Genomic DNA, 14,589 nt, shown 5'->3' on the forward strand with positions numbered 1-14,589 from the left:
AAAAAATTAAAAATAGAGCTGCCAATTCTACTTCTGGGTGTATATGCAAAGGAAGTGGAAACAAGATCTCAAAGAGGTATCTGCAATCTTATGGTTCATTGTAGCATCATTCACAATAGCCAAGACATGGAAACAACCTGTCTGTCGATGGATGAATGGATAAAGACGATCTGGTACATATATACACAATGGAATTTTATTCAGTCCTGAGAAAGAGGGAAATCCTGCCATTTGCAACAACATAGATGGACTTTGAGGGCATTATGCTAAGCGAAATAAGACAGAGAAAGATAAATCGTTATGATCTCACTTACATGTGGAATCTAAAACACAGAACTCTTAGAAAAAGAGGGTAGGACTTCCCTGGTGGCACAGTGGTTAAGAATCCACCTGCCGGGCTTCCCTGGTGGCGCAGTGGTTGGGAGTCTGCCTGCCGATGCAGGGGACACAGGTTCGTGCCCCGGTCCAGGGGGATCCCACATGCCGCAGATCGGCTGGGCCCGTGAGCCATGGCCGCTGAGCCTGAGCGTCCGGAGCCTGTGCTCCGCAACGGGAGAGGCCACAACAGTGAGAAGCCCGCGTACCACAAAAAAAAAAAAAAAAAAAAGAATCCACCTGCCAATGCAGGGGACACGGGTTCAAGCCCTGGCCCAGGAAGATCCCACATGCCGCGGAACAACTAAGCCTGTGCGCCACAACTACTGAGCCTGTGCTCTAGAGCCCGCGAGCTACAACTAATGAGCCTGAGTGCCACAACTACTGAAGCCCGTGCGCCTAGAGCCCGTGCTCCGCAAGGAGAAGCCCGTGCATCGCAATGAAGAGCAGCCCCTGCTCGCCACAGCTAGGGAAAGCCCGTGCACAGCAACGAAGACCCAATGCAGCCAAAAATAAATAAATAAATTTATTAAAAAGAAAAAGAGGGTAGAATGGTGGTTACCAGGGACTGGGGCAGGAGGCGTGGAATGAGGAGACGTGTTAAGGAGTACAAACTTCCAGTTATAAGATAAATAAGTAGTTCTGGGGCTCTAATGTACAGCATGGTGATTATAGTTAATAATACTTTATTATATACTTTAAAGTTACTAAAAGAGTACATCTTAAATGTTCTCCTCACCAAAAAAATGTAATTATGTGATGTGATGTAGGTGTTAGCTAACGCTATTGTGGTAATCATTTTGTAATATATAAGTGTATCAAAAAATCACGTTATATACCTTAAACCTATACAATGTTATATGCCAATTATAGCTCAGTAACACTGGGCAGGGGGAGCTTATACAGTGCTTCAGATGAGCATTGACAGAGGTATGGACTCAGGTGGAGGCAGTGGGAACAGAGAGGAGAGGAATGGCTAGGGGATTAAGTGACATAAATTCATGTAAGGGACGTAAAACTGCCTAGCCTATATTAAGTGCTCAATGAATGTCACCTGTTGTTACTTTTATACTGAGCTTCAGTACTCTAAAAGCAGAGTGACTTTGCTTTTTAATTTTTAGGACCCTTCCCCTCACTATCAGCAGAGAAGAGAGGTGAAAGGAATCCAAACCAGCAGGTCTGAGTGACAAAACAGGGCTGTCTCTGTATTTTCTGTCAATGCAAAAACACTTTCAAAATATGTAGTGAATAAATAAACGTATAAAGGAACAAACGAGCAAGTAAGTACAAGAACAGCAAGGACCTCTGACTACCAACCTCTGAGAAACCAGGAAATGGTTCATCAGCTGATCTACAAAACAGCTGGAGAAAGAGCTCAAAGGAAGACACGGTTGATTCACACCTGCCACACCTGCGTAAGAAGTTGAATCAAGAACTAAAGCTTCCCAGGGAAAACCCACTGTACTAAGAACCAAGTTTTTCATCTCCCTGTTATCCCACAACCATTTTTCTTCAACCTGACAACTCTGTAATTAGAACCGAAGCCCTTTTGCTGCTGCTTTACCTTCCAAGTGGATTTTGCCTTTTTGCAGTTTCAGAGGATTTCTGCCAGGACTCCCACCACGTAGGGCAGTAAGGACTCCTGCTTGTTGATATGAAGCCAAGGCTGGAAAACTGCCCATTTCCCTGTGCTTCGTCCCCATTCACAGCCCAGCAACCTTCCCCACCTACACTGGTCTCTCTGAGATTAAAAACTCCCCAAGAATGCCAGGTAAGAAAAACATACATCTTGGCCAATTAAGAACTAATCCTCTTTGTGTAGTATTTCCTGTCCAATCTCCCTATATACTAGAAAAGAGAGTGTTTCTTCTATAACACAATTATATGCATTACTGAAATTTCTCATGTTTCACAAAATTCAATAGAAGAGTTTCTGGGAAAAATTAATTTGGCTCATTCCACTCAAAACTTACAGAACTTCAAAACACTATCAAAAATAATAATTAATAATCTAGAGAGTTAATCTGGCCACCTAGGCAGGTGGCTCAGCAGAGCTAGTGGCTAACACAGCAGATATTAAAAATACAGAAAAACAATAGGGAGAAAATATGGTAATGCTTTAATAAGAGTAATATTGGCAGGTGCTGAGGGCACAGGAAGAGGCATAACCTGCCCTGAACCAAGAGCCATACAAGGCTGACTGCACCTGCCTGGGGAGGGGCCAGGCTGGGTGACCCTTGTGATCACTGTCGTCTCTCTCTCTCTCTCTCTCTCTCTCTCTCTCTCTCTCTCTCACAGTCACAGCAGCTGAGCTAAGTACTTTGTCCTGTCCTGCTCAAGTTCAAAATTCTTTCCCACCACCTTTTGCTCCCTTTGCCTAGGAAGATTTGTATAAACCAGCATAACTCTGGCCTTGTTCAGACATTTTACCCTTTGTGACCAATCATGTACAAGTTAACATGCCTCACAGAACAGAGCACCCAGAATTCCATGCTGTCCTCAGAGCAGCTGGTCTGGGTGGAGAGCATCCTTAGGGAGGTCGCCTGCTCATTGTGGGGTGGAGGCCTCGTCAGGCTGGGCATGCCCCATCCCATAACCAGTCCTGTGACCTATGAAAGAAATAATTCCCAGAGGAAGATGTGCCCACAGAATCAAACCAACAGATAAGTGCAAATACTTACATGTAATAGGTTGGATAGAGTCCTTCAAAATACCAGCAATGCTTTTTGGCCTCTGTGCACTGGAAATAGAAGGAAGAAAAGCTTTGTCAGTGAAAAGTAGTTTGCATATTGTTGAGAAGATCCCATGAAAAGAAACAAGGAAGGATGAGTGAATGCAGCTTAAAGCGTGAGAAGCAGGGGTTGGGGGGACGATGAACTAGAGGGAGATCCATCCCCAACATGACTTGTTATTTCTTCAAATTTTTTAAAAGAGAAGAAAACATAGGAAAACATCTATTTCCCTACAATTTTTCTAGCTTTTCATAGCTCTAAATACAAGGGGTGGGGGGACTTCCCTGGTGGTCCAGTGGCTAAGATTCTGTGCTCCCAATGCACGGGGCCCGGGTTCAATTCCTGGTCGGAGAACTAGATCCCACATGCCGCAAGTAAGAGTTCGCACGCCGCAACTAAAGACCCAGCAGGCTGCAACGAAGATCCCATGTGCCACAGCTAAGACCCAGCCCAGCCAAATAAATAAATAAATAAATGGCGATGAATAATTCATTAAAAATGCAGATTACAAACAATCCATTCTTAAAAATTCACATGGTATGATACTTCAAATATCTAAAGAATGATAGAAGTAAATTATTACAAAGGTTTCACCCAATCTTTGGTTTTGAAAGACATTTCCCAGAGTCTCAACATTTCTAGACCTTTATATTTCAGAATACAGCTGACCCTCGAACAAGGCAGACGTTCGGGGCACCCACTGTCCACACAGTTGAAAATTCGCGTAGAACTTTGGTCAGCCCTCTGTCCCCACAGATCGTGTAGTGCTGTCGTATTTACCACAGAAAACAATTCAGGTGTAAGTGGATCCATGCAGTTCAAACCTACGTTGTTCAAGGGTCCACTGTCTTCCAAAAGCCATATTCAAGTCGTTGATTCCCCAGTGGGCACCCATGTCTGCCAGACTCTGTGAGGCAGAACTGACCTGACGCATCCGCAGGGGCCCTGCCCTTGATCATTCCCAGGGAGGAGAAAGACGGAAGAGGACGCAAGGAGAGACTTCCCTGTGTTTTCCAAGGAAGCTGATGCTGAACTTTCTGGAGGGGAGGGCAGGGCAGAGCAGGTGCGATGCCACCCTGGAGGCTTCAGTATCTCAAACACCTGACAAGTAAGAGGAAGCCAGTGGCACCAACTGCAAGTGAGCGCTCCAAGCAGAAACGCTCTGACCTAGCTGAGCAAGGCTCTTCTAAAATTAATCCACTCATGCCATCACTTTAAAAATACACGACTTCCTACCTCCATGATCCATGTTCATCGGTCCCTACCAGCAGGAAAAGGCACAGTGAAAACAAAGCTTTCTTTGGGCAAGGCAGGGACGAACTGTCTTGTCCAGCGCCTACCCCTGCGGGAGTATGGTGATGTCCTCCTGCCTCAGTCTGCCTGACAGCTGTAGAAGTTCAGAAACAGACCCCAAATCTATTGCAGAATGCCAAGGGAGAGATGAGTTCGAATGTTATGTGTTGGACTTCCCTGGTGGCGCAGTGGTTAAGAATCCGCCTGCCAATGCAGGGGACACGGGTTCGAGCCCTGATCCGGGAAGATCCCACATGCCGCGGAGCAACTAAGCCCGTGCGCCACAACTACTGAGCCTGCGCTCTAGAGCCCGTGAGCCACAACTACTGAAGCCTGCATGCCTAGAACCCATGCTCTGCAACAAGAGAAGCCATGACAATGAGAAGCCCATGCACCACAACAAAGAGTAGACCCCGCTCGCCGCAACTAGAGAAAGCCCGCGCGCAGCAACGAAGACCCAACACAGCCAAATAAATAAATAAATATATTAAAAAATTGTTATGTGTTATGCTGGCTAAATTAGATGAGTTATGAAAAGAGCATGAAACGTGGGATTTTAAAAATATATATATGCTTTAAGACACTCAGAAGCACATTCAGGCAACCTGAAGTGACCCAGTTTTATTAAGGGAAAATGAGTTTAATTTAGACTAGGTTAGCTCTTGTCCAGTTCAAGAAATGAAGTTCAGACAGCTGAAGAAATCAATTTATTTTGGCAAGGAAGAGCAATTTCAGGTCTCTGCCCTAAATTACAACTCATTTCACTAGAGTCTTCTATGATAAACTGAGAAACTGGGTCTTATTTCCAGGTGGCATTTCCAACGTCTCTTCTTCATTCTCCATCACCGCTAGAGACAGACACACTTTCTTGGAATTTGACACTCAAGTTCCACACACAGTCAAGAAACGGTGCCCCTGATGCCAGTCCTGAAGCTCAGGATACCAGAGCCCAAGTCCAAAACCCCTCCCTTGGACTTCCCTGGTGGCGCAGTGGTTAAGAATCCGCCTGCCAATGCAGGGGACACGGGTTCTCAGCCCTGGTCCAGGAAGATCCCACATGCCGCAGAGCAACTAAGCCCATGCACCACAACTACTGAGCCTGCGCTCTAGAGCCTGCAAGCCACAGCTACTGAGCCCACGCACCTGGAGCCCATTGCGCTGCAACTACTGAGCCCGCATGCCACAACTACTGAGCCCACGTGCCTAGTGCCTAGTGCCCGTGCTCTGCAACAAGAGAAGCCACCGCAGTGAGAAGCCCGCACACCACAAGGAAGACAACGCAGCCAAAAATAAATAAATAAAATTTAAAAAAAAACAAAACCTCCCTTCCTGCTGCCCTGGCCATGCCAAAAGGCATCTCAATGGAGACTCAGGGCAATGGGCCCAGATTTTTTTTTAAATCCACTCTCCCCGGCCCAAAGAGATTCCCTAAGTGCCATCACGGAGCTCCTACACAGCCCACCCCTTTGCCAGGAGTGACCACATGGAGGGAGCTGGGATTAACGCGCACACGAAACTTACAAGGACACCCTCTCCTCCTGGGCCCTCAGATGCCAAGGTCACTAGCTCCACCCACTCGCGCTCAGACCTCCCACAGTCTCTTCCCAGCGTTTGCTGGGGTATCCAGTAACTCCACTGGTGCTTGTTTGTTACTTTTTCTCAGTTCTTTGCTGATAACCTTTCACCATTTTTCACTAAGCCACTCAAGTAAGACCAATTTTTAAAGTATGAACCCCGTTTGTTCCTTTATTAGAGATTCTCTTAAAATGTTGCGGCCATATTTCCTGAGAAGAGAAAAATCCCTTTTAAACTGAGCTGCCTAGAAGTTAAGTTCTTGAAATCTGCTAATATCCAGGCAACGTCTTCACTACTTTTGGACGCTGGACTTTTTACAACAGCTTTCCTGTAAGGAATGTCGATACCGTAGCAACACGTATATATGGTACCTCACAAAAGTTAACACATTATTATATCATTTTAGAGCTGGAGAATAGGAAGAACGCAAGTCACATTTCATGAATCAACTGAAAAACAGTGAATGAGGACTGGGGAGCTCTGATCCTTTCCATTGCTGAGCCTCTCCTCCAGTAAACGCTGGTTAACTGCACACCGGTGTCACAGTCGGTTTGCACAGCATCCGAGAGGCCTCGTGTTAAAAATGGAGATTAGGTTCCACAGGTAGGAAGTGCAGAGGGAGATTCCTGCTGGAAACCACCCAGGATGAAGAGCCAGTTCCTGCCAAGTGAAAGTCCACCAGCAGAGCCACAGTTAGCCTACTGATTCCAATTTCCAAATCAGCATAAACACCAGGATTCAGCGGAGCCAGACAGCTGGAACTTTGCAGATGTGGTCAAAATGGGAGTTTGTAAAGGATGAGTGACGCGGGGCTTTCCAGAATACTGCCCAACAATGCTGGGCTGTCAGAGGCAACACAACAGGCAGGCAGATGGCAGCATGGGCAAAAGCAGACAGAAGCACTGTGCCAGGTTCCATGGCACAGGGGCCCGGATGAATCCACCCCACAGAGGAAGGATGGATTAAAGCCTAGAAAACTGGGTTCCAATCCTGACTGCCACTCACCAGCCACGTCGCCAGTTAGTCCGGATCTCAGCTTCCTTACTTCTGAAACAGGACAGATCGGTGCTTTGTGACCACCTAGAGGGGTGGGACAGGGCGGGTGGGAAGGAGACGCAAGAGGGAGGAGATATGGGGATATATGTATATGTACAGCTGATTCACTTTGTTATAAAGCAGAAACTAACACACCATTGTAAAGCAATTATACTCCAATAAAGATGTTATAAAAAAATAAAAAATAAATAAAACAGGACAGACTCTCCTCCCTGCTGAATGTATAAGACGGCTTTATGAAGTAACTGAGACCGCACATATCTAAATGCCAGACCGGGGTATAGCTGACTAAATGCCACAGCCACCGTTAGCAACTCTATCCCGAAATGCGCACCCTGAAGCCAGCTATCTCAATTCTCTAGAACAAATGACTTCCAAGGCTCATTTTTCCCGTGACCATCTATCATTTAAGCAGAAGCCATGCTTCCGAACCTCTTGAGAACAAAGATTCTAAATATATAATACCTTACATTTTGGGAAACTCTGTGGTATGCAGTTTTCCAAAATCTCCCTAAAAACAATAAGCCCCTCTCCAAAAAGACTTTGAAAAGTAAATAAGGGGGGAAAAAATCAATTTCAGGGTTTTACGTCTACCCCTAAAAGTAGCTCTATGCATTCTGCAAAGATACTACCGTGATTTCTCAAAAACTGACCATCTACTGAAACAGAAAATACACTTGTTAGGAGGGGTCAGGTCGGCTACTTTCTGTCACTGACTGGGCGCCCACAATAGCCAAGATGCTCTACCACGTTCCGGGCAAACGGCAGGCCTTCAAAGAGCTCATGATGTGTCTAGTGGAAGCACTGATAGCACAAGCATCTATTTCCTGAAGAGAGTGTAAAGAGTAGCAACATACAATTTACAAACTATTAACAAAGCAGAATCTGTGGAATTGTGAGAGAACATCTAGTGTCAGGAGAAATCCAAGTGAGGAATCTAAGCTTTAAACTGGAAAGTCTTGTAAGACATCTGTACTCAGGAAAGAATCCCAGTGGTCTGTGATTGAAGGACTAGGATATCTATAAATGTAGTTAAGCCCTCCTAAATATAGTTATCCATAGTTAGCCAAGATCTAATAAGCCCCAAAGAACAAATCCTTGCTAATCCCAAATAATAATCCTCATGCTGACATAAGTTATTCTACATCTATCTCTACTGCCTATAGGAAGAACCAGGATGCCACCGTTTAATAAAATAGTACATCCTTTTTCTATTCCAAGCTCAAAGAATAGCTGTACCACAATTCTGATCGACTCTGAGAGAAGTGAATCCACCTGTGACTTTGGGACACGTGGTAGTCAAGAGCAAAGTCGAAGGGATTCAAAGCACGGAGGATTTTATCTAAACCCTACCCCTCTTCCTTCTGTTCAGTGGCAGTTTAGGTGGGATCTTTAAATGAATAGCAAACTGGCAAACGAGGGCTTCACTAACAGAACTAATCCCACCCACACCTGGAAAGTAAGGATCCTTATTTTACTTATTGTGGTAATAACTTTAGCCAGTCTGTCCGTGGGCCAGTAAGCCCACAATCTGCTCTGCCCCAAGAGAAATCAGCCCGACGACTCTCTCCGCGCTGTGCTGGGACAAGGTGCTGCTTTCACATTGGTCAAAAGCTGAAGTCAGATGCGCCTTGAGATCCGGCTGCGTTCAGTTCAGCCCAGTGAGCATGGGCTCCACACTCTGCAGTCTGAAAGAGGGAGCCTCCCGGACGCTGGTGGGTTTTGTGCTCAGGACCAGGGACAGAGGCACGAGGCGTGGAGAGGCCTTGAAGTCTGATCAAGAATTTATGGAGGGAGTGACAGTTAATTATCTCAAGGTCTCCGAATTTCAAATAATAAATAGGAATGATCATGCTTTAAATTCCTGTACTGGAATTTAAATCAATTCCCTAAGTGTTTATTACTTAATCCTTGGGTTTCTGGACATTCATTTTTTTCAGGAGCACATTTCCAAGGAACCTTGGTTTTTTTGTGTTTGTTTTGTTGTTGCTGCTGTCTTTAGAAATAAGAGCATGAGGCTGCTCATAAACATCATTTATTAAAGGGGAAAAAAGCAGAGAAACTCAAGAAAACAGAAATAAAGAATCTTCCAGTGTCTTACAGAAGAAACCACATCATAAATGGCCAGCAAATAACCAACAGAGAGGTAGCACTATCTACTAATATCCTGAAGATCTTAGGGTCATGGAGACTATAAGACATAAGTAGTCCCAGCTGCATAGCCCTGAGAAAATTCTGTGAACTCCCATAACTTACTCTAAATAAAGTCTCTGCTTTATCTGCTTTGGTTTTTCATAAAAGAATGGTAGGAGAGCAGATTTCCTCAAGTTCAATTAGATCACCAAAATTAAAAGGAAAATAGAGGAAAGCATTCAAATAGAATAAGACTAATGCCCTTAAACAATAAAGAGCTTATATAATCCAATAAGAAAGGATAAAAATCCCAATAGGAAAAAATAAAAGTGATAGAAATGAGAATTCTTCAAAGAAGAAACACAAAAGGTCAATAAACCTATTTCAAAAGATGCAGTTCATTAGTAATCAAATAAATGTAAATTATAATAGTATGGATTTATATATCAAATTATTTAATGAAAAAGAAAAAGACCTAGTATCTACAGTTGATGAGGGCATGAAGGAAAATACACATCACATGATACTGTTGGGAGTATAATGTCTCAGGAGGACAATTTTTCAATATATGTCAAAGAACCTTTGAAATGTACATAACTTAAACAGGGTTATTAACATTTATCCCTTGTCCATCATCGGATGAATGGATAAAGAAGATGTGGCACATATATACAATGGAATATTACTCAGCCATAAAAAGAAACGAAATTGAGCTATTTGTAATGAGGTGGATAGACCTAGAGTCTGTCATACAGAGTGAAGTAAGTCAGAAAGAGAAAGACAAATACCGTATGCTAACACATACATATGGAATTTAAGAAAAAAAATGTCATGAAGAACCTAGGGGGAAGACAGGAATAAAGACACAGACCTACTAGAGAAGGGACTTGAGGATATGGGGAGGGGGAAGGGTAAGCTGTGACAAAGCGAGAGAGAGGCATGGACATATATACACTACCAAACATAAGGTAGATAGCTAGTGGGAAGCAGCGGCACAGCACAGGGAGATCAGCTCGGTGCTTTGTGACCACCTGGAGGGGTGGGATAGGGAGGGTGGGAGGGAGGGAGACGCAAGAGGGAAGAGATATGGGGATATATGTATAACTGATTCACTTTGTTATAAAGCAGAAACTAACACACCATTGTAAAGCAATTATACTCCAATAAAGATGTAAAAAAAGAAACCATTTATCCCAAGGAAATAATATTAACAATTGTGAAAAAATGTTAGTAATAAAAATTGGAAATAACCAAAATTTTCAGAATATGGGTTTGGCTAACAATATTATAACACATCCAAAAGACATTGTAGAGAAGCATACAATAGCACGGGAGTATTTTGCTAAGAAGAATAAAGTCAGTAAAATAGTATATCTAAGATAGTATATTTTTGTTATAAATCATAGGAGAGAGAAAATAACATGAAAAGATATATTTCAAAATACTGATGATAAATGTCACTTTAAAAAGCAGATCATTTGCGGTCCAATACAGAATTCGAGAGTGGATATAAAGAGATATTGAAATTAAGGAAATCTAATTGGTTGACAAAAGTGAACATTATCCAACTAGGAATTAAATAAGAAGTAACAGATAAGCAAAGTTTGTTAAAAAGAATATACAAGGCCAGAGGGGGTTACTGAAACAAATACGTAGTCAGTAATTAAAACCATATTTATAAAAATTTTAACATCATGGAAAATGCTCATTTTATGCAGTCAGTCTTAAACACATTACATAAACTTGATTTTAACAATATAAAAATAAATATTAATGTATATTCATAGGAAAAAGAATGGGACTATATATAAGCTTAACTTTATAGTGTTATTTTTGGACAGTGTGATTTCTTTTGGGTTACTTTACAAATATCTCGCCGTTGAGTCTTAAGTTCCTCTAACAATAATCAGAAGCTGTTGTGGTAACAACAGGCACATAACCCTAAATTAGTGCAAAAGACAGGATCCCCTGAAGCACTCAAAACAGGCGTGCAGCGCTCCTGTTCACCTGAACACAAGAGTTCTGAAAACCACGTTATTTTGTTAACATAATTATCAATAGAGAGCGTAATTTATGAGACTGTCATGTCATCCAAGTTCTAGCTCAACGTGAGGTTTAATTTATACACCACTGCGTTGGAAAAGCCACACTCCTCCTGTGCTTCCCTCACACACAATGACCACACTCACGACACATCTGATGCCCGATGTGCGTGGGCTTCCCCCTCACCAAGCAATGCTCCGACACCAGCCGGCGGTCCTACAGTTCAACTCCATCTGACACTACCTGGAGACAGCGTCAGAGCCCACAGGTCAAGGGCTCAGTCCTCCATGACTGCCCTACTCCCCTCCCCTCTCAGACATCAATCGCAAGTCCAGGTTGTCACCTGTGCTTCTGACCAACCAGCTATAGATTGGAGGTTCCCACGACCCCCTCGTTGGGTTCCGTCAATTTGCTAGAGCAGCTCACAGAACTCATGGAAACATTTTACTCACTAGATCACTGGTTTATTGTAAAGGGATATAACTCAGGAGCAGCCAGATGGAAGCAACGCATAGGGCAAGGTCTGGGGGAAGGGCAGGGCACAGTCTCCATGCTCTCTGTGTACCGCTCTTCCCGAATCTCCACGTGGTCACCCTGGAAGCCTGTGAACCCCATCCTTTTGGGTTTTTATGGAGGCTTCATTACACAGGCATGATGAAATCATTGGCCACTGGTAAACAGATTCAATCTCCCGCTCTTGTCCGTTCCTCTGGAGATCTGGGGGTGGACTGAAAGTTCCAATCCTCTAATCACATGGCTGGTTCCCCTGGAAGCAGCCCCCATCCTTAGACTACCTACGGGCTTTCCAAAAGTCACTCCCTTAACCTAACAACAGACACCTTTACAGGGGTATATATTTCTCACTATAAGTCACAAAATCACAACCATAAAAGTCACTCATTTTCTTTCTTTTCTTTCTTTTGGGGGGGCTCGAGCTGCACAGCTTGTGGGATCTTAGTTCCCTGACCAGGGATTGAACCCAGGCCCTCGGCAGTGAAAGCATGGAGTACTAGCCACTGGACCACCAGGGAGTTCCTAAAAGTCACCCATTTTCAATGCACAGCTTGCTGAGTTTTAGAAATTTATGCAGCTGTGCATTCAACACCACAATCAAGTTTCAGAACATTTCCATCCCCCGTAAAAGTTCTCTCATTTCCTTCTGCAGTCAAGTCCAGCTCCCACTGCAGCCCAGGCAGCACCAACCAATTCTCCATCTCTATAGCTCTGCCTTTTCTACAAGGTTCAATTAAATAAGAATCATACAACTTATAGTCTTTCATGTCTGCATATGTCCATCAACCTTGCATTTATCGGCAGTTCACTCCTTTTCAGTGCTAAATAGTATTCTCTTGAATGAATACACCACAATTTGTTTATCCATTCATTTGGGTTGTTTCCTCGTTTTGGCTACTATGAATAAGGCTGCTATGAACATTTACATGCAGGTCTTTGTGTGGACCTGTGTCTTCATTCCTTGGGTAGATACCTGGGAGTGGAATTGTTAGGTCAGGTGGCAACTCTACATTTAACTTTTTGAGGAACCTCCTGTTTTCCAAGCAGCCGCACTATTTTACATTCCCACCAGCAATGTATGAGGTTCCAGTTTCTCCACATTAATCATCTGGTATTGTACTGGTATCCCACCGTGGTTTTAACCGGCATTTCCCTAATAACGAGGTAGAGCATCTTTTCACGCCGGCTCAATTGTAAGGTAGCAGCCACCATTTATGGAGAACCTATTATCCTCCAGGGGCTTTTCATATGAAATCTCATGCAACAGCCTAACAACCCTGCGAATTGGGCAGCTTATGTACTTACAGAGGGGTAGACTAAGTATGGGAGAGGTGAATTAACTTGGCCAAGGTTAACACAAGAAGCAAGCAGAAAGTTGGGTTTGAATGAGGTCAGTCGGTTTCTAACGTCTGTGCACGTTCTCTGGCAGTATATAGATGCTGCCGTTTCCTGTGCCACAATGATGCATGATCTCATTCTTTGGGATGTCTGACACATCTCTCACAAGGAGTCAGAATGAGGTTTATTTTAGGCATCATTTCACTGTCTAGAAGAGAACTAAAATGACAATTGAAACCACATGGAAGAGCCCACCTCCATCTCCTTTTACGGGTTATCAGGGATTATACCTCAGCTATGTCAACTACCAATTACTGCACCTCTGAGAGCAAAATCAAAACAAAGGTGCTCAGAATGGCTGACCTGCCATGAACAACCACACACCAAGGGGGCCCAAAGCCCGTCTTAGAGGCAAACCACAAAACAACCCCTCATGCCCTTAGAAGAGAGTTCTCAGCTACTAAAAATATTCAGAGGTGCAACTTTGGGGCACAACACAACATGAAATGAATGCATGGGCTGCAGCCCAAAGGGTTTATGGGACAAATTTTCCAAATGCCCCAAAACATAATTCATTCAGAAACTGATGACTAGGAGATTTAATTAGAATGATCTGAAAGCAGTGATAACAGATGGAAATAGCAGTGCCACTGTTATCTGCTGGCAACAAACGCATATAATCAACCTTGGTTATGGGCTCAATTCCAACAGAAGCACTACAGAAAGACCAGACCTTCAATGCTCTCCCTAAGGGCCTAATCCAGGAAAGGCACCCCTTTCAACGGCACTGCCCGGAGCTCAAGAGCTGCAACGTGAAGAGGCCAACAGAGCAGCTCTGCAACCGCGGGCCGGGATGGCAGGGGACACGCTGCTTTAATGACCTCATGGGGAGTGAGTGAGAATGTGAGAAAGATACGTTGTTTCCAACCACATCACACAGTCCCCCCAAGTGGGATAACAGATATATACTGGGCCTAAGTCTTTACCGGCAGACCCAAAACTTAACCACCAGACAGAGGAGAAAATAGCAACTTCTCAGCGTGTGTGGAGAGGAATGCCTAGAAAGACTGATTAGTAACAGCAGCGGCTTTGAGAGCAAAAATGCCAGAGTAGGTAAGGATTCCCTAACTTAGGTTGTGCACTGCCCTCCCTCCCTATTCGATTTATGTTTTGGAAGGAATGTGTGTCGGATTGTGTGACGACAGATAGGTTTCTAAAAGTCTGGATTCTAACTGTAAAGAGGACAAGAGAGTGACAAGAGCTGAGGTTTGACGTGGCTCCCCGTGGTCAGAGGCGACGTGACCTACCCCTCACCCTGGGGCAGGAACCTGCAGCCCTTTGCTTGTGCCCCGCAAGTCCCGTCCTGCAGCTTCGACTTACCAGGGGCATCCCCGTGCCGACTCCACAGCTGCCGCCACTCCTCCTTCAGGTCTCAGCTTAAACATGAAGTTCCTCCTAGATCTGAATCCACCCGGGAGGACTCTGCTGAACTGACCACCCCGGTGCCGTCTGAGCCCCATGCGTACATCTC

General features: G+C 44.2%; 1 protein-coding gene across 1 annotated transcript in view; it reads right to left on the bottom strand.

Annotated features, from left to right (window-relative positions):
• VOPP1 (VOPP1 WW domain binding protein) overlaps nt 1-14,589 on the bottom strand; it is a 90,866-nt gene that overhangs the window by 44,677 nt on the left and 31,600 nt on the right. The window contains exon 2 of the mRNA XM_079931353.1: nt 3,057-3,115. Within this exon, the coding sequence (XP_079787479.1) occupies nt 3,057-3,115 (59 nt within the window). The remainder of the gene's footprint in view (nt 1-3,056; nt 3,116-14,589) is intronic.

The sequence above is a fragment of the Stenella coeruleoalba genome (assembly GCF_951394435.1).
Source record: "Stenella coeruleoalba genome assembly, chromosome: 9".
Taxonomy (NCBI): Eukaryota; Metazoa; Chordata; class Mammalia; order Artiodactyla; family Delphinidae; genus Stenella; species Stenella coeruleoalba.